This window comes from Meriones unguiculatus, chromosome 18 (genome assembly GCF_030254825.1).
Source record: "Meriones unguiculatus strain TT.TT164.6M chromosome 18, Bangor_MerUng_6.1, whole genome shotgun sequence".
NCBI classification, from domain to species: Eukaryota; Metazoa; Chordata; class Mammalia; order Rodentia; family Muridae; genus Meriones; species Meriones unguiculatus.
The window spans coordinates 49,922,817-49,942,964 of NC_083365.1; the positions used below are offsets into that span (position 1 = coordinate 49,922,817).

The 20,148-nt window shown below is 42.7% G+C and overlaps 2 protein-coding genes across 9 annotated transcripts in view; both read right to left on the bottom strand.

The window, feature by feature from the left end:
* Positions 1 to 6,832, bottom strand: part of Agbl2 (AGBL carboxypeptidase 2) — a 43,801-nt gene extending 36,969 nt beyond the window's left edge. For 4 of the 8 annotated variants that reach the window (XM_060371418.1, XM_060371416.1, XM_060371420.1 and 1 more), the window contains exons 1-5: positions 6,694 to 6,832; positions 6,238 to 6,443; positions 5,941 to 6,035; positions 5,476 to 5,539; positions 2,255 to 2,389 (exon numbers count right to left, since the gene is read on the bottom strand). In XM_060371418.1, the coding sequence (XP_060227401.1) occupies positions 2,255 to 2,389; positions 5,476 to 5,539; positions 5,941 to 5,976 (235 nt within the window). In that variant the 5' untranslated portion in view covers positions 5,977 to 6,035; positions 6,238 to 6,443; positions 6,694 to 6,832. Of the gene's footprint in view, positions 1 to 2,254; positions 2,390 to 5,475; positions 5,540 to 5,940; positions 6,036 to 6,237; positions 6,444 to 6,687 lie in introns of all 8 variants that reach the window. The other 4 variants (XM_060371422.1, XM_021640808.2, XM_060371417.1 and 1 more) reach the window with 3 other exon arrangements.
* A 1,674-nt stretch (positions 6,833 to 8,506) lies between these two features.
* Positions 8,507 to 20,148, bottom strand: part of Fnbp4 (formin binding protein 4) — a 31,701-nt gene continuing 20,059 nt past the window's right edge. The window contains 7 exon segments of the mRNA XM_021640812.2: positions 8,507 to 9,479; positions 9,912 to 10,069; positions 11,557 to 11,909; positions 12,584 to 12,728; positions 12,841 to 13,029; positions 13,031 to 13,158; positions 19,765 to 19,949. Coding sequence (XP_021496487.2) covers positions 9,389 to 9,479; positions 9,912 to 10,069; positions 11,557 to 11,909; positions 12,584 to 12,728; positions 12,841 to 13,029; positions 13,031 to 13,158; positions 19,765 to 19,949 — 1,249 coding nt within the window. The 3' untranslated portion in view covers positions 8,507 to 9,388.

Below are 20,148 nucleotides of genomic sequence, written 5' to 3' on the forward strand. Positions count from 1 at the left end.
CCGAAAGATGATCATTACAAGAAAGGTAGAAATAACCAAGACAGCCATTGAAAAGGAAGCTAAAAAGTAACTACAGCACAGTAATGAGAAGTAATCCTTTTTTTTTTAAACATTATTTTATGTGTATGGGTTTTTTAAGGATTTTATTTATTATTTATTTTATGTATGAGTGCTCTGCATGTATACCTGCATACCAGAAGAGGGCATCACACCCCAGTATAGATAGTTGTAAGCCACCATGTGGTTGCTGGGAATTGAACTCAGGAAACTCTGGAAGAGCAGACAGTGCTCTTGAGCTCTGAGCCATCCCTCCAGCCCCAATGAGCAGTAATTCTAAGAGTATCTTTAAAAAGAGAGATGTAGAGGTGGGACATGTTGGTGTACCCTGTGATCCTAGTTTCTTCCAGTTCAATCTTTTGTTTTGTTAGTGGTATTTGTTTCTAAATAGTGGTATTTGTTTTTGTTTTTTGAGACAGGGTAGGGCAAGCTGACCTCAGACTCACTAGATAGTCAAACCTGGTCTGAATTCCTGATTGCCTTTCATCTCTGCCTCCCAGATGCTGTTATCACACCAAACTCTAGAAACAAATTTAAACTTTTCTTCTAAAAATTATCAGCTTTCTATTCGATGGCTTTTGAATCTGTGATGGTGAAAAGTTTTAAATGAAAAAGGGATACAGTCATATTTGTATATAAAAAGGGACATTGCTATAGACTGGGAACAGGTAACTGGGAGGCCAGTTAGAAAGCCAATGACGGCAACTTGAACCGGGAGTAAGAGGATGCAAAGAAAACAAAAACGAATTGGGGTTTGGATAGATATGTAAGTTGCATTCTAGCCCCCTTGGATTTGAGATGCTACCTGTAATCCTATAAAAAATTACTTTTGACCTTCATCAAGAAGCTTCTCTTTATAGCAAACGGAAACCATCAGAAGAAACTACTGGACACAATGCAGAGATGAGTGGATTGCGGGGACCCCATCCTGAAGGATACACTTATATCACAGCTCCTGCACCTACAGCTCAGAGAACATTGCTGAAGAGAGGTGGAAAGACCATAAGAGCCAGAGTACCGGGGTGTCTGCTGTGAAACAGTCTCTCCTAGCAATGGCTGCATAAACAAGACCCCTGAGCAATGGCAGTATCAATAGACATGCTAACTTGGAAGGAGGAAGTCTCACAGAGTCCCATCCTAGATCAAGAACTCCAGGAGACTGAACAGAGAGGGAAAATTAGCCTCTCTCAGCAATGAACCCCCTAACTGGTTTCCCAACACAAAAGAGTTATCCCTGAGACCAAATACACAGAAATAAAAAAAGGACTCAGCAGGCTGTGTTTATGCTTGTGCATACATACACAGATATAACAACAATAATCAAAGAAAACAAGGCTATTCCTGTGACAGTATGGAACAACATGGAAGGAAATGGAGGGGGGACCTTGGGAGGGGCAGGAGGGAGGAAAGGAGTAAAAGGACATAATTATGTTTTAATTAAAAATGTACATTAAGCCAGGCACAGTGGCCATGCCTATAATCCCAACACCCTGAGAGTCAGAGGCAGGCGGATCTTTGTGAGTTCAAGGCCTGTCTGGTCTACAAAGAAAGTCCAGGACAGCCAAGGCTACACAGAGAGACCTGTCTCAGAAAACTCAAACCCACATACATACACACATATGTTTATGTGTTAGCTGGAATTGGTTTCCTCTGCTGTTAAGCAAAGCACCTTAATTATTTATACTCAACAACAATTTAATGAGAAAAACAATGTGTTCTTTTCATGAGGGTCTTAACAGATTTTCAAAAAATTTGAGGAAGAAAACCCAGAATGTACAGAATTTTAATTTAAAGCTATAATCCAAGTCAATTTATAGCACATTTTTAGAGCTGGTGAGATGGCTCAGAAGGTAAAGGCCTGAGTGTGATCCCCAGAACACACATGGTAGGAAAGAATCAACTTCCCCAAACTTAACCTCTACATGCGTGGTGTGCTTGTGGTATGCCTATACACACACACACACACACACACACACACACACACACACGCACATACACACACACACACACACAAAAGACCCAAGCAAACAGCACCCCCAACAAACAAACAAACAAACAAACAAACAAACAAACCAGGAGCCAAATTTGGCTGCTTGGTTTCTCCCACATCAAGTCATGTTCTCTGGAGCTCCTGGGGTTCTCAAGGCAGTAAGGTAGGTAGCTGGAGCAGGTGCCACTCAGGCTGGTTATTACTCACATAGAAACGCCTCTTTTTCCAGCGTGTCTGACATGAAATCATCTCTTTCTCCAAAAGAGCCATTCAACTTGTACCGAGGGCTCGTCTTCCAAGCACGCTGATGGGTAGCAGAGTTTGGTAGATTGCTTTTCTGAGCTAAGAATAAGCGGTTTAGTTAAAGTTGCGTGTAAGTTGTTTCAGTAGCTCTAGTGCTGAGGTCAATATTAAAATCCCAACCACTCAAACCACTACCTTCATTACCACTGTCTATTACACACTCTTATAAAAACACATCCCATTTTTAAAAGATCTTCCTTCCACATTCCAATTTGTGCAGAGAGAGGATAATTATTCCCATTTGACAAGACAGGAAAGATTAACACCATGGTATAATGGAATAAAGGGCTTAGGGGGCAGAAAACTAGTGTCTCTAAGAGCTAAGAGGGCCAAACCCAAGTGAAAGCAGGTACCAGAGTGGGAGCAAAGTATTATGTCAAAAGCATTTTTTTTTTTTAATATGGGTCTCACTATGTAGCTCCTGGAACTCCCTATGTCAGCCAGGTCCTCAAATTCAAAGAGATCTGCCTGCCTCTGCCTTCCAAGTGCTGGGGTTAAATGCGTGTGCCACATGACCCAGCTTCAAAAGTCATGTTTGTCCTAAGGATACTTATTGAATCTGACAAACTGAAGATCTCTGGTCAACAAGTAATAAAGTAGAAGTTGTTAATAATGATGTGGAACGAGGTTGCTGGCCACGGTGAGTAGACAAAGGTAGCAGGACTGCAGGTTTGAAGCCACTTGGACTACTTGGCAAGACTAGCTCAGTGGCAGAACACCCACAGAATATGTGCAAGGCTCGACTTTGTCTTAAAACAACAACACAGCGGGCTGGTGAGATGGCCCAGAAGTTCTGAAAGTGCCTGCTCCTCTTTCAGAGGACCCCAGTTGATTTCCTTGACTCTCGTTCCAAGGGATCCCTGTTCTGTAGCCCTGGATGTCCTAAAACTCACCATGCAGACTATGCTGGGATTAAAGGCATGTACCACCATGTACGGCAAAATTTATCATTTCTTATAAAATCTGATTGGATCTACATAGTTAATCCAATCCTAATAAATGTTGCTGTTTGTCTGCTGAGACGGGGTTTTTAAACCGTGTAGTCCTCTGGCTTGATATCCGAGGCCCAGGCTGGCCTCAGATTCCACGTTTCTGCAAGTGTGCAGGGACACATGCACATGGAAGTAGAAGCTTGACATTGGGTTGACATAAGGTTGACACTGGGAATTGTCTGCAATTGTTGTACAGTAGTCACTGAGGCAGGATTTCACGACTAGGTGCAGAGCCCGATGCTATCTGTAAGCCTTGCTGGCCATCTTGCTCTGGGAATCCCGGCTCTGCCTTCCAATGCTGGGACTGCAGGTGGGCCATCAGCCCATCCAGCATCTACGCTGGTTTCTGGGGATCCAAACTCCAGTCCTCACATTTTAGTAGCAGACACTTTAATCCCTGAGCGATCTCTTTACCCCCACCCCCACGTTTTTGAAAGAGGAGCTCATGTAGACCAGGCTGGCTTCCAACTCGCTATGTAACTGAGGACAACCGTGAACTTTGGTCCTCCTGCAGCTGACTGAATAAAATAAAGACATATTTTAAATGTTTTTGTTTTGTTTGTTTTTTTTTTTTTTTTTTTTTTTTTTGCATCAGGCTCTCTCTGTGTAGCCCTAGCTGTTGTGGAACTCACTCTGTAGACCAGGCTGGTCTCAGACTCACAGAGCTCTGCCTGCCTCTGCCTCCTGAGGACTGGGTTAAAGGCATGTGCCACCAGGGCCTCACTTGAGGGCCCCAATAGTTTTTTTTTTTTTTTTTTTAAGATTTATTTATTATGTATACAGTGTTCTGCCTGCACACCAGAAGAGGGCACCAGGTCTCCGTACAGACGGTTGTGAGCCATCATGTGGTTGCTGGGAATTGAACTCAGGACCTCTGGAAGAGCAGCCAGGGCTCTTAACCTATGAGCCATCTCTCCAGCCTGCCCCAATAGTTTTTAAATTAAAACTTTGGGCAATGGATGGCTTAGCACTTACAAGCGCTTGCTGAGAAGACCCAGAGTTCTCTTTCTAGCACCAACATCACACGTTTCACAGCCACCTGTAACTCAAGCTCCAGGGGATCCCACACCCTCTTCTGACCTCTCTGGGCACTTACACACACATGTGCATACACAAACATATATGCACACACACACAACTAAAAGTTAAAACAATAAAACTCTTTAAAAAACCAAACATTTTTCCTAATAAACTACAACTCTGCTTTAAACAACAGAAATGTCAGTAGGGGGTACATAGTACATTTAAGATAGACCTGGTATACACAGACTTGTCACACACACACACAAAAAAAACCCAAGTAAATAAAAAATAAATAAAAACAAAATATTTCAAGGTGCTGGGGATTGAACATTGAATGCATCCCCTGGGTTATGGTAGAAATGTGTTCTACCGCTGAGCTACATCCCTCCAGTCCCTAATAGTTTTTTTGTTGTTATTTTGTTTTTGTTTCTGTTTTTCTGGGACAGAGTCTCTCTGTGTAGTCTTGGCTGTCCTGGAACTCACTCTGTAGACCAGGAGTCCTCAAACTTACAGGGATCCACCTGCCTCTGCCTCCTAAGTGCTGGGATTAGAGGCAAGCTCCACCATGCCAGGGCCTAATGATTTTCTTAATGTCTCAGATTAATTTTAAAATTTACATAAAGAGGACTTAGCTGATTTGCATAGTATACTGTACTGAACATAGGTTCAATGTCCAGAACAATGAGAGGGAGGGGGGAGAAAGGTGAGAAGAAAGGGAGGTAAGAGGAAGGGGAGGAGAAATGACCATAAAAGCTGGGCATAGTGGAGGAATAGTGAGTTCCTCATCAGCCTGGGCTACAATAGTTAAGACTCATCTAAAATAGAAATGGGTTTAGTGTCATACAGCAATTAAGAGATGGTAGTTACTGGTGCCCCAGTAGAAAAACAGGCCAATAAACTACACACACACATACACACATAACACACACACATATGTATACATACTGAGCCTGTCCTTTGGCAGAGGTGACACAGCTCAATGGGGACAGGAAGTACTTTTCAACCAACCAACTAGAAAAATTATTCACGCAGTCTTATCTACACAGTTGGCATCATTTCAGGTAATGCAACAATTCAACTTGGTGGTGCTGGGAAAGAAGGAAGGATTACCTTTAAAGTATCCATAATACTGGAGGTGATGGCACATAAAATCCTCATAGGGATCAGGAAGAGTCTGAAAGAAAAGGCATTCTCAGCAGAACATCTCATTCAGACGACGACACCGAGTTTTTAACAACATCAAAAAAGCCAAGCATGCTGCATAGGATAGGGTCACAAAATAAGTGAAATCCGTGCAAATATTGTTCTATCTTGGGAATCATAACTCCAGCAGGTCTGGTGGTGCACGCTAGTAATCCCTGCACTAGGGAAGCAGAGGTAGGATGAGTATGGCAAATTCAAGGCTAATCTGAGCAAGAGTGAGTTCCAGGCCAACCCGGACTACACAGAGAGGTCCTATTACCCGTCCTTCCTCCCCAAAAGCCAACTACAACACGGACCTCCAGCTGGGCCAGCATGCCCCCACAGTGAACCTGTTGGGTTTCTGTGAAGTTACTGGAAATGGGGCGTACCGACCTCCTGCTTTAGCTCTGTTTCCAACGCCGGAAACATGTCACTGCCGCATAGAATGTAGGCAAGTCAGTAGCACCGCACCCAGCTGCAACCTCTGCCTAATTTCCAAAAAGGTAAAAGGTTTACACAGGAGCTACAAATCACCTTAGGAAAAGCGAAAAGAAACCCAACCAACCAACCCCACTACCAAGAACACAATGTGCGGGTCCTGCTCTTTCACACCGCAGCCACTGGACTTCGGGGAAACCCTTGCCAACCGAGCCTCCGAGAAAGCAGCAGGCAGCGGTTCCCAGGACGCACCTGAGCAGTCCCGGCGCTCCGCGCATCCCCTCGCCTGGTCCTCCAGACTCACCGGGACCCTCGCTGGCCCCATGCTTAGCTTACGCTGACAAGAAATGCCCGACACCAGGACGCCACAGAAAAGGGAAAGGAACCGGCTTCCGGCCTCGCGCAGGGTCGCCTCAGAGCAGTTGAAAAGGAAAGGTCAGGGGTCGGCAGTGAAGGCCCTGGAAACGTTCAGTTCTGAGCGCTCTGTCCCGGAGGTGTGGACTGCCGGGGGGGGCGGGGGGGGGAGGTCACGGGAGGGCGAAGTTTCCACCAGGGCCTGCGGGGCGACACCGGGCTCCCTAGGCCCCCCTCTCCGCCCCCTAACTGGTCCCCAGCCGGGGTGGATGCCCCGACCCCGACCCTCCCACTCTTTCCACAGGGGAGTCCACCCTCCAAGGCTCCTGAACACCCTGCCCTCCTCACCCCTACCCTCCTCGGCTACTTCCCGCCTCCGCTCCTCGGCAGGCCCAGACCCTCAGCTCTCTCCTGCGGGAGCTTTCTGCTCCAACGCTGGGAGCCTAGCAACCGGGAGTCCGAAGCGGAAGGAGGGCAGGACCCCGCCCTCATCCGTCTGCTGCGAGCCCTGGGGTGTCAGGGCAACTTGAGTTTCACACACGGATTTATTCGTCTCGGACTTTACAGACGCAGTCTGGGACCCTTCAGCCTTTTCTAGCTTGCCCAGTTTTAGATAGTTTACTCTGTTCAAGCGGGCTGAAGCGCTTTCTTTTCGGGGGTGGGGAGGGGTGGAGCTGTACCAAGCAAGCCTTATTTAAAAAGGAAAAGCGGACAGGCCTAAAAGGAAGTAATCAGGCTCCTTCCAGTTTACATCATTTCTTCTCCCTTTGACAAATTTAAAATCTCGTCCTTTCCCCTTTTTCTTGGTTTAAAGTTAATCCTCTGAAAAATCTGTGTCTGTGTGTGTGTGGACAGAAGTCTTCAGATCCCCAGGGAGCTCGTTAACGGGCAACTGTGAGCTGAAAGAGCTTTTTAACTCCTGAGGCACCTTCCCCGCCCCCCACCCCCTTTTACTTTTACATGATTGTGTTACTTGTGCAAGACTAATGTAGGCACACCTAGAGGTCAAAGAACAACTTTGTGGAGTCACTTCTTTGCTTCCCCTTTTGTGAGAGTTCCAAGGACTAACTCGGGTGCCGGGCAAACACACGCACTTGTCTGAAAGATGTGCTTTCTTAAGAGCGAATCTCCTCAGGGCTGGAGAGATGGCTCAGCAGTAAGAGCACTGACCGCTCTTCTTCCTGAGTTCAACTCCTAGCACCCACGTGGCAGCTCACAGCTGTAGTCCTATGGGATTCCTCTTGTGGTGTGCAGATGTACATGGGGGCAAATATCTGTATACATTAATAAATCTTAAACAAAATTTAAGTGATTCGCTTCATAAAACCACACTCTTTCACATTAGTTGTCTGAATGTCCTCCTTCCAAACACACTGGTCAAGATCAGATACTTAACACTTACTCTTTATTCTCTACCTTCCAGCTATAATGAAAAAAAAATTTTTACACAAAACCCAAAAACCTCGTTAGCAACAAAGTTGTGGCAACCCACTCAAGTGCTCAGCTATGCAGGACACTAAGGAGGCCGGTGCTCTTCAGCAACTCCTACACACCTGGAAAACCGAGTTAAGACAAAAGCCTTACCAGCTAGTTGATCATCTTTATTTGTAAAATTTACTCTGTGCAAATTACAAAACAATTATGTACAGAACTGGCATCTCAACATTAGCACATGATAAATAAAATCTAATACACTGTAATACAAGTTAAAAAATTTTTAACTGCATAGGAATATACTAGAATAAAATCTGAACTATTATCTTTGGTTAACTATTATGATTATAATCTTAAGTATCTATTTACTTACCATAATCAGCTTTGTATTACTTATAAAAAGCTATAAAGCACCTTTCCCCCCAAAATGTTGACCACATTACATTGTTTCCAGGACTTAAGTAGGAAGCCGGTCAAATATCAGCTGTTATCACTAACAGGACACAAGCTTCAAAAGCTGCAGTCACACATAGCACCATCCTGTCTAGAGGGCTGTTTTTTCTTTTTTCTTTTTTGTTCCCTTTTACCCCAGGATGCTACTTTTTCCTGATGTTCAAATGTCAGTGTGTGCTCTGTACCATATCTGATTTCAACTGAAAAAGAGCGGACACACATCAACTCCTGGTTAATATACTTTTGGGTAACATGCTTAGAAGAGCAACAGGATAACCAATCAGAAGTATAAAAGAGCTTTATTAGTACATATATACAAATTTACAATGTCAGAAACTGGAGAAATACAAACAGCTTTAAGACACAATTTGCTTTTTATTCAGTTTATAGTGACCTTTCCTGATTGTGATACAATAGAAAGTACACAACAGTGAACTGCTTCTTAAATACTGGAATTTTATGGAGAATATATCCACACATAGAAGGAAGTTGAATTTTTAAGGGGTAAGACAAAGAAGACAATACACAAAGTGGCTTATTATACTTTCTGCCACATACTTAGGGAGGAATTTCTCAAAATCAAGGATCTGAACACCTGCTGCTGCTCCTGCCTGTGTGAAATATGCCACCTAATGTAAAATGAGTGTTCTAGGACGTCTGAGAAAGAACTACTCCAAAGTGTGGCCATCAGCACAGATCTCAACACCTGAGGGGCAGCAGACGAGGAGGAGGTCAGAAAGAGATCCTGATGGTCAAGCAAGGTAGGATACAGAGCTGCCTTCTTAATTGCACTTGTTCTGGAGTAGAAGGTAGGGAGAGTGCCAAGCTAGGAACTAAACAAGCCTCTACTGGGCAGGAAAGCCCTTCACTTTTGCCAGCAAGTCCTGTACAGAGGTTTCATGCCCCGTGACTCACATGTTTGACTCATATCTAACATGCTAACTTTGCCAGTATGAGAATAAAGACAGCCAGGTCAAAGCAATCCCAATCATGTCATCTTCAGCAAACAGAAAAGCTACATTTCATAATTGGACAACTTTGTGCACACGTGCTCTTGTCCGGAAAAATGTATGCATTCTCCTTTATAACACTGACAGTCCGTTTCACAACAGCTTAAAACTGGCTACGACTGAGCATAAAACAAAACAAACTAATTTAAAAACTATGTGTTGGGAGCCATTTTCCTTCTTTTCAATCTTGCTCGCCAGTCCTCAGGAAGGGCCTCAAAGTTAGCGTTTCGTTCTGCCATGCCACTGTGAAAATAATATGCATGTTATCACCTCATAGGAAAAAAAGAGAACTCACCTTTTTTAGAAATAAAAACTCTTTAACTGAAACTGAAAATTGGACCTCATGCCTATTCAGGAAAATGTTTCAAGTTTCTCAGTACCCATGTATCCTTCATGAAGGACTGTAGTTTTAAGAATGTAACTAGCGGGCTGGAGAGATGGCTCACAGGTTAAGAGCACTGGCTGCTCTTCCAGAGGTCCTGAGTTCAATTCCCAGCAACCACATGGTGACTCCCAACCATCTAATGAGATTTGGTGCCCTCTTCTGGCCTGCAGGCATACATGCAGGCAAAATACTGTATACCTAATAAATTTATCTTTTAAAAAAGAAAAAAAAGAAAGAAAGAAAAAGAATAACTATTCTGAGACAACCACTGCAAACTGCCCTTCCTTTACCTGACCAGCTGCTGTTGTTTCCATTCCTCGATTCGCTTCTGTGCAGTTGATTCCCGGTCCTCTTCACTGGAACTTGAATTATCTTCTTCATCTAACTCCCGCTGGATACTCTGCCATTTCTTTACCAAAGATGGCATTTTGGTTTTACTTTTCTTTGCCTAAAACAAAGTTATACATCAGAGGAATGCAAGACCTGAACAAGGAAATAGATCCTTTACAGTGGCGATCAAGATATATTATATTGGATGCATCCAGAAACTCCAAGACTCCGAAGTATGGAATTGGCAGAAAGGTCTTTTTGTTTTTCCCAGAGCTGAGGACTGAACCCAGGGCCTTGTGCTTGCATAGGCAAGTGCTCTACCACTGAGCTAAATCCCCAGTCCCCTGGCAGAAAGAGTACTGAGTGGTGTGTGTGTGTGAAGGTGGTACAGAACGCTGACTTATGCACGACATGGCTGCTGCCCTCTTGAACTCACAGCAGCTGTACTGCCTACACAAGATTGGGCTTATCAATGACTCCCTGTCAGGAAGGGGCAGGAGCTCACGGGGACCCACTCTTCCTCAAGGATTTATACAGTTAATGGTTGATGGAGGAGGGAGAGACATTATTTTTGGTAGTACAGGAACTGGTAAAGTGCTTATGTCCCTGTAAACTAAAATTCTTTGGGTCATCATCATCATGCACACGTTCGGGGGCGGGGGGATGGCAACAAACAGAAAGAATGTAGACAGCGGAGGAGAAAGAGGGTCAGTGGGAGTGGGAAAACAAACAAGGTAGTGAGTATGTCTGAGTATGCTCAAAACACATTATGTATTAATACATGGACAAAACTTTCATAATGGGGGAATGAAGAGAAGGCTCAAAGGCTAAGAGCAGTCGCTGTTCTTCGTAGAGGAGCTGGGTCTGGTTCCCCGCACTTATATCAGGGGACTCAACCACCTGTAACTCCAGTTCCAGTAACTCCAATGCTCTCTCTGGCCTCTGCAAGTACCTGTGTGCACACAGGCACATACACAGACACAGAAAGAAACTAGATAAAGTATTTTTTTAAAGTGTTTAATTGGGGAAGGAGGACAGAGGCACCACTCAGCAGTGTGCTCTTCAGAGGACCTAGGCTTCATTCCAAAACTGACCTGCAACCACTGTGTCCTCAGTTCTGGGAATCTGCTACCATCTTCTAAGCTCCGTGGGTACTAGGCACACAGATGGTACGCAAATATACACACAGGCAAAACACTCACGCATACCAAACAAAATAAATCTTTTTTTAAAGATAGAGTCTCACTATGTAGCCTTGGCTGTACTAGAACTCATGATGTAGACAGCTCATGGTGTAGACAAGAAATCCATCTGCCCCTGTCTTCCAAGTGCTGGGATTAAAGGCATTTACCAACACTGCCTGGCAATTAATTTATTATTTCTTTAAAAATAAAATGTTTAGCCAGGTGCGGTGGTGCACGCCTGTAATCCTAGTGCTCAGACAGGCAGAGGCAGATAGGTGGATCTCTGTGAGTTCAAGGACAGCCTGATCTACACTGAAGCTACAACAGAAAAACCCTGTCTCAAAAAAACAACAAAGGTTAACTTTGCTATGTATTATTACCCAAGTTATTTTTTAATTAACAAAAAGCAAGGAAGACTCACCTTATCTTTCTTTCCTTTTTTTGTCTTCTCTGGTGGTGGCACTTTGGGAGCTGGTGGGGGCGGCGGTGGCGTAGGTGTGGGTGGAGGTGGTGGAGGTGGTAGCGGTTCTACAATGGCAGGTGCTGACATGGTTCCTCGAACCTGAGCTGGCTGCAGTGATGGAGTGGTCACTCCAATGGGAACAGCACATTCCGTGTAATTCATAATTGCAGGTGCTGCTGCTAGTCCCAGGTAATTTGACTGCAGGCTCATCCCTCTGGCCTGATGACCCATTCCTGCTGCTGCATGGCTAACTGAAACTGCTTGGTGTGCCGTCCCGACAGGCTGGTGTGCAATCCCCATTGTCTGGTGACCTAACGAAGGAAACGTACAACATTACTACAAAAGGGCACCATAACAGGACAGAGGGAAAAGGAAAACTAGAAGTTAAATCACCAAATGATTTCAATAGGCTTTTTCCTTAAAAAATAGGCCATATTTGCTCGCAACAAAATATTCAACTTTGTAGCTGGACCTGGTGGTGCACACCTTTCATCCCAGCATTTGAGAGGCAGAGACAGGCAAGCTACCTGAGTTCAACGCTAGCCTGGTCTACACAGTGAGTGCCAGGACAGTCAGTGGGGAAAAGTATTTAGTCTCCTCCTCTTTCTTTTTCTAAGACAGGCTTCTTTGTGTAGTCCTGGCTGTCCTGGAACAAAGATTAATGTACTTGAATATAAAAATAACTTGTATATGGACATACACAGAAAACCATTTTGTAGAGCTTGAATAATGGAGCATGCCTAAAATGGCAGCACCTGGGAGGAGCTACAAAATCAATTCCAGGCCAGCTGGACCTACATAATGAAACCCTGACCTTTTCTGGTTTTGTTTTTAAGGATAAGGATAAAGGTAGTTCTCAGTAACTAGGAGAAATAAATATAAATAGCATTTTCAATCGTCTTCTACCTTTCTCAACTTACAGCATCTAATGAGACAGAATAACAAATGAGATATTAAGAAAACCCCCTCTAATTATGACGCTTACCTGCAGCTATAGCCGCCTGGCTGTAGAGAACTGGAGAACTACCAATAGTAGCTGACCTCTGAACCACGGCAGTACTAATTTCTGCAGCCTTTCTCTTCACTGCTTTAGTGGCTGGAGGACTAGAGGTGGCTGGATCGATGGAACTCTGAAACACAAACACTCCAGTCAGGAACTACAAGGCCCTACAAAGTGTGTTCTTCTAGAGTAAAGCACGTCAGTCATGCTTCAGTCCCCATCACCGCCGAGGACGTCATTACCTGGCTAGGTAGAAGTGTGGTCTGTGTTGAAGGTTTCAACGGAGTATCTTCCTCTGTCCCTGGGGCAGGAGGCTCCTCACTTCCCTCATCCTCCATTTCTACTTCCTGAATCTCACCATCTTCTAGAGGTGGAGGCGGAGGGGGAGGCGGAGGCGGAGGGGGAGGCGATTCTGGGGGTGGAGGTGGGGGGTGGTGGCATTTCCAGGGGTAATGGAGGTTGAAGCACAGGTACATTTGACTGGAGGAGGGTCCAGAATGGAGTAAGCGGCATGAGTGATGAAGAAACTTGACCAGAAAACGATTCTTTACAAAGAGAACCTGGAAAACAGAGAGTAGTCAGGGAAAAAAAAAAAGGGACAAATTCTTCACAACTAATGTTCATGTGACCAGAACACTAGACACCAGTATCAACCAGGACAAATGTGCACAGTAGTTTCAAACAGAGGAACCAGCCATGTCTCCCATAATCAAAATTTGACTCATAGCTAGCCACTGGTGTCACCGAAACACTGGGCAGTTCAACTTAGAAATTGCGTCCACAGATAGGTTAACATATAATGCCGAGAGAACTGTCCCTTAGCTTTATTATGCTAGCTGCATTCTTTAGGTCTAGATTTATAGCTAAATAAACACAGAACAATGAGAAATTCAGTCATCCAAATATGTAATTTGGAAACTGATTTTACTTTTAAGTGTGTGTGTGTTTAGGTATGTGTTTGTGTGTGCCCTTTAAGACCAGAAGAGGGCATTAAATCATTGGATCCCCTTAGGGGTAGTGTTCAGAGAGGTATGAGCTGCCCAAAGTGGGTGCTGAAAACCAAACTCAGGTCCTCTGCCAAAGCAGTATGTGTTCTTAACAGGTTCAGTCCCTAGAATTTCTTTTTCAAACTTTTATTTCAACATATGAAAAGGCAGCAATTCTCTGAGGTCTTTTCAAAAATGAAGTGAACCATGTATCTGTAATACTGATTCCATATTATTATTACTCTTCAGTGAGCTAGTTAAGCGGGGATGCCACAGTAAAAACCCATTCAAAACAAGAAAAAATCTATTTTGATTAAACTGGATTACTAGCTTTAAAAATTCATTTACAGATACTAGCGACTGTGGACTCTCCATCTTTTATATCTGTGTATATTACATTTGCAAATGGAAGGTAATTTTTATTTCTGTAATGAGAAAAGGGAACTCTAAGACAAAATGTCAGAGTAAATGATAATAACTGAGATCTTCACAGACACTCTCCCTGACTAGTGCAGCTTCCCTGTCAGGGAAGCTTTCCTTAATGGTTAGAGACAACAGGAGGAGATACTTACTTGTAGCCTTCCCATCCCTCTTTATCGTCAATAGGGTGTTTCACAATATCTGGGACTATTAGATATAGATCCCAGGAAGGTTGAGGGGATTTTCTCCCTAAAAATCATAGAATTTAGGAGTAGAAGAAACGTGAGAAATCATCTACTTCAGCTTCCTCACTTCAGAGGTGATGAAAGCCAGGCAGGAAGCGACTGGCCTGGGCTGCTAAGGCTACTGGGGCAGGCCTGACTCCTAGCCTAGCGCTTACTATGTAACTAGAATCCTTAGTGAAGGAGGTGTTTAAGACCTTGAGAGACAGGAAGATCTCACTTCTGAGAAAGTAAACATCCACATGCAACTGCCCGTCAAAATTTATTGTCAGAATTGGATTAAATAAAGGATTGATTATGGAAGGCTCTAGGTCAAGAGAGAAGGCTATACTTGACACCTGATGAGGTAAAACCAAAAAGCCAACAACACTGGGCTTTCAGAGTGGCTTTGAAAAAGGATCAGACAGGTAATGTATAGAGCATTAAGATGATTCATACTACTTTTTACAATTACGGAAACATTCCTTATTGTTAAAGGACACTTAAAAAAGGATTTACCAGAAAACATGAATGCTGTTTTCAGCTAAAAGAACTGTTATAACTTCATTAACTTTTTTTCTTGTATTGGCATCAAGTAACACGGATTTAATTATATACCAGCTTTCAGACGATAACATTTCAAAAGATTGATTTGATTAAAAAGAGTATGTATATAGCTAGAAATCCTGTATTATAAAACAGTATATCAAGACTTTTCCAGAACACCAAGGCAATAAACACTAAAGACTATTAAATTAAAAAGTAAACTTTTGTGAGGGGGCTATAGCTGGGATACAAAATGAATAAACTGTAATAAAAATAAAATAATTTTTTTAAAAATTAAAAGTGATATGCTGCTAATTAATAAATGCAAGGAACCACAGCAGGCCAGGGTTGTTAAAGTGGTCTGTGACCCAGCAAATGCAATCGGGCATCCAAACCTTGTGTAAGTATTATTCGATTAATCTACATTTGATGGGAAGGTTGTGGTATGCTTGCCCAGCATATACAAAGCCCTACACTCCATCCCATTGTATAAAACCAGGCACAGTAACAGACATCTGTGACCCCAGTCCAGTACTTGGGAGGTACAACAGGAGGATTATGACTTCAAAGTCATTCTTAGCTACACAGCAAGTTTCAGGCCAGCTTGGGATCCATTAGATCCTGTTCCCAAAAACACAAAAACAATGACAAGACAAACCAAACACACACCCAACCACCCATTACCCCCCAACAAACACCAAGCTTGATAAATTTAGCAACAAGTATGTATTCAAATACTTTTAACCTAAGCTCCTAAATTTACTCAAACATAAAATTTGTGTCTCAAACATTGATAAAATAATTCTTTTGGGGTTTTTTGTTTGTTTGTCTGTCTTGGTTTTTGTTTTTTACTAGACAAGGTTTCTCTGTGTAGCCTTGGCTATCCTGGAACTCAAGAGACCCTCTTGCTCAGCCTCTCAAGTGCTGGTAATAATGGAATGCGCCATCATACCTGGCTTCCTCCAGCTATCTTAATTTGTAGTTAGTCACTTTACTCACCATGAAGAGATATCACCCCACTTTCAGAGACTTGATGCTTACTATACACCAAAACAATGAGCCAGGACTAAAAATAAAGTAAACCTTTATATTTTATTTGACTCATGGCATATTACCTTTTCTGTTTTTTGTTTGTTTGTTTGTTAGGTGGTACTAGGGATTAAACCTAGGGGCTCACAATGCTAATACACTATTACTGTGTTAATATCTCCAGACTCTAATTAAAAAAAAAAATTAAGTTATATTTTATGTATTTTTCATGTGTGTATATTTACTATTGAAAAAGTCAGTTCTCTCCTTCCATCATGTGGGTCCTGGTGGCTAAATTCAGGTCATCAGATGTGGCAGTAAGCACTTTTACCCACTGAGCCATTTTGATGGCACCGGACTTTTCTTTTTATAAAAGATGGTTTTAGGGGTGGGTGTAATGGCATACACTTTTGATCTCAGCACTTGGGATGCAGAAGCAGACTGATCTCTCTAAGTTTGAGGCCAGCCTTATTGATTTACACAGTGAGTTCTAAGACTGCCAGAGCTACATAGTGAGACCTTGTTTCAGAAACAAAAGCTGGGCATGGTGGCCCAGAACTCTTAATTCCAGAACTCAGGAAGCAGAGACAGGTAGATCTCTGTAAATTTGAGGCCAGCCTGGTCTACAATCAAGTCTAGGACAGCTAAGATTATTTATTCAGAGAAACCCTGTTTTGAAAAACCAAAACTAAAACCAACAAACAAAAGAGGACAGTTTTAATCACTGCTGTGCCAAAACAACAAAACAAAACAAAAACAAACAAACAAAACCATGTATATTTTATCATCTTTATAACCTTAGAAGGGAACAATATTGCTTTTAAATCCCCCTGGCCTTGATGTAAGATTTGGATTTTCTTTAGACTAAGTTCATCAGGAATGTAGAAATCAGTTTTATCAATGGTTTCCCCTTCTACAGTTTCAACCTCTGCTCTAAGAATGGCTTTCAGAGCCACGGGTTAGGTAGCGTACGCCTGTAATCCCGGCACTCAGAGAGGCAGAGGCAGGTGGATCTCTGTGAGTTCGAGGCCAGCCTGGTCTACAAAGTCACAAAGTGAGTCTAAGGACAGCCAGGCTACACGGCTACACACAGAGAAATCCTGTCTCAAAAGATTAAAAAAAAAAAAAAAAAAAAAAAGCTTTCAGATAAGAATGACCCAAGGTTCACCTTTTATCACACAGCACCAACTGTGTTTGTCTTCAATAGGATAAACCAGCTTAATGTTTGACATTAAAGTGTTTTTTAAGTCACAACACTGTACAGAATTCATTAAGGATATACAAAATGAGACATCACGGTCACGAACCTCAGTGGTAGTGTATACCTGTGATCTCAGCACCTAAGAGGTATAGACAGGAGGATCACGAGTCCCAGGTCATATACTTCTTGTCTGTATAGAGTTTGAGAACAGTCTGGGGTCTATCTCAAAAAACCAAAGACAGTCAAGTAGTCAGGAACGGAACCATCTACTCAGAACCAAAATCAAGACTCAGTTCATTAACTACTAAATAAAGAATAAGCCTAAACTGTTATTAGAAATATCTGCCACTCATGGCTACCAAAAGTAGACTTCTGAAATGTGATAGAATAAAACTCTTTCTCTTTGCTATCCTCTAATTATTGCCATAATCACTGGATTTTCATTTCATTAAGTAATCTGATGTTAGCTAGGCTACTTAAGAATGTTAACAAAATCATTTGGGACACAATTGCAAATTTTTTGACAGGAGCCAAGGAACAAAGCACCTTCCTTTGCACTGGAAGCGCGCGCGCGCGCGTGTGTGTGTGTGTGTATTCCACCAGGCTACCCTCAAATTCCCAATCTTCCTGCCTCGGTCTCGAGTGCTAATAAAATGATCTATATGACAACCATGCTGATTAATCCAATTAAAAGTTTTGAGGTCTTTATTAATGGCCAGACCAAGAGTGGCCTGCACCTCTGCCAAGTGTCCTGGTGCTGAAGATGAGGGGTATAAAGTTTTTAAAGACAAAGCCGTAACAGCATCGGTGCTGGAAGAGGCTACATTAGAGAAAGACTTAGAAGAGCCTATAGAATAACATCTGTTCTCTTCGCCAAGTTGGCGGCATCTTCCTGACACCACACAGTAGGTTTGAACCACGGCCAAGGTCACAAACAGGCCCAGAAGTGTTGCCAATATGAAGGTGGCTGTTGGGTAGAAGGGCTAAGAAGTGGCCCACCAGGTACAAAATGACATTAGGACAGGACAGAATTACGTCAGTCATTTCACTGAGACACGCCAGTACACTTTACATTATATATAGAACCATACTCTTCCTGCCTCAAATGTCACTGTAACAAACTGCTAACAGTCTTTTTTTTTTTCCTTGAGACGGGCTCTTGCCACAAGTCTCCTGATAGTACCAGTCTATAATCCCAGGAGGCCAAGGCAGGAGGATCATATGTTTAAGATGAAAACCTAGGTTACAAAGTGGTGTCTGGTCAAAAACAATCTGGAAATGCAGCCAGCAGTGGGTAGGAATGTGTGCAAATCTTGAGTTTAATTCCCAGTAACACTAAAAAATAGGAAATAAGGAAGAGAGGCAGAGAAGAAGGGAAAACAAAGAAGGAGAAAAAATTTATTTTCTTTTATAAATTGTCCATATGTGACTCTTCTGAAGAGTTAATTAGATTTCAGGATAGAATTATGGAAGCCCATTCAGTTACTCAAATGGGGGTGGGGGCACACCCCGGAGAGATGGCTAAGAGCCCTGGATAATCTTTCTGCACATTCATTTCTTCCTGGATGTGAGTACTAGCACCTACAAGGCAGCTCACAATCATCTGAGGAATACGACACCCTTTTCTGACCTTTGAGGTGCCAGTTAGCAGTCACTCACAAAGTGCAAAAACATATATGGTGCAAGCCTGACAACCTGAGGCCAGTCCCTAGTGACCATGCTTTAAAAACAAAAAATCTAGGTGTGGCCACAGTCCACCTAGCACCTGAGAGGCAGAGGCAGATGGATCTCTGTGAGTTTGGGGATGGCCTGGTCTATATAGCAAGCTCCAGACCATTGAAGACTGCGTCGTAAGACCCTGTCTTAAGTGGGGAGAGGCACGCGTGGCGGCGCCCTGTTGGGTCCCAGCAGCACTGACTCTGAGAAGGTGGATCCCTAGGACTGGACGGTCAGTGAACCACCTCATCAAGAACTTCCAGGTCTCAGGGAAAATACGCCTTTCAAAAAAGAATGGGTATGGCTTCAGAGGAATGAGATGTAAGGCGGGTGGGTCTCTGGTCTCGGCTTGTGCATGCAAACAGGGAAAAAAGTTCAAAAACCACTACGATTCCTCTAGGATCCTCTTAAATGGGAAGTGTTACCCATTTCTCATCATCTTATCTAAAAATATCACTGACAATTTTCACTGATTGCTAGAATAAATTCTATTTTTATAGCCCTTCTTCCTATCATTTTGCTTTGTACCAGGAATACATAAAATTGTCAAATTCAGCAACGAGGCAAAAATATAAATAGACTAAACTGGATAAAATGAAGAACAATCCTTATTTTTACTACATATATATGGACAATCCAACTACCTAGTCCTCTGTATACCATTCCTGTTTCTGTGTTTCTAAAACTTTCTCTGTGCCATGACAGAAGTATGGTTATCTTCTATTTTTAAGTTTAATGTGGATTATTGTTTATCTGATGCATAAAATTTGTATATTATTAACCAAGTACACAGAACATGTACATAAACTCTTTGAGAATCAAAAGAGTATTTTATTTATTTTGATGCACAGTCTGATATACAGTACTAGGCTTTCCAACTAATGATCGATGTCATTCCTTTCAGTGTGGCTCATGCATTCTCTCAGTTTAAGTTGGGCTTCAATTAGCATACGCTTTTCTTATGTTATAAAACTGTCCTATAATAAAAAGACTGATGCTCTTTTCTCTATAACTCTTGTTTAACCAGAATAGAATAAACTGCCTTACCTGTGGAATTCTCAGAGCATTCTGTAGAGTTTGAATCAGTGCAGGTTTTGTCTTTCACAGTCGGCTTAGGAAGAATGTCATCTCTAACTTCCTGTGTTTGGCTTTCTTCCTCCTCCTCACCATCTGGGAATTCCCACTGAGACTCGCCGGACTGTTCATTTACATAGAAATATCGTCTATGATCCCTAAATTACAAGAAAGAAAATGCATGTTTTAAAATCTGTTCTCCTACAGAGACACTTCCATTTGGTCCTGTCCCAGGACAGCAAGCAGTCTGCTCTCACAGGGACGAACCTCTTCTTATGGACTGCTATTCACAAAGGCAACAAAGAGCTTTGACAATTGAGGATGGAGAACCCAGGATAATTCAAAGCTATTTGCACT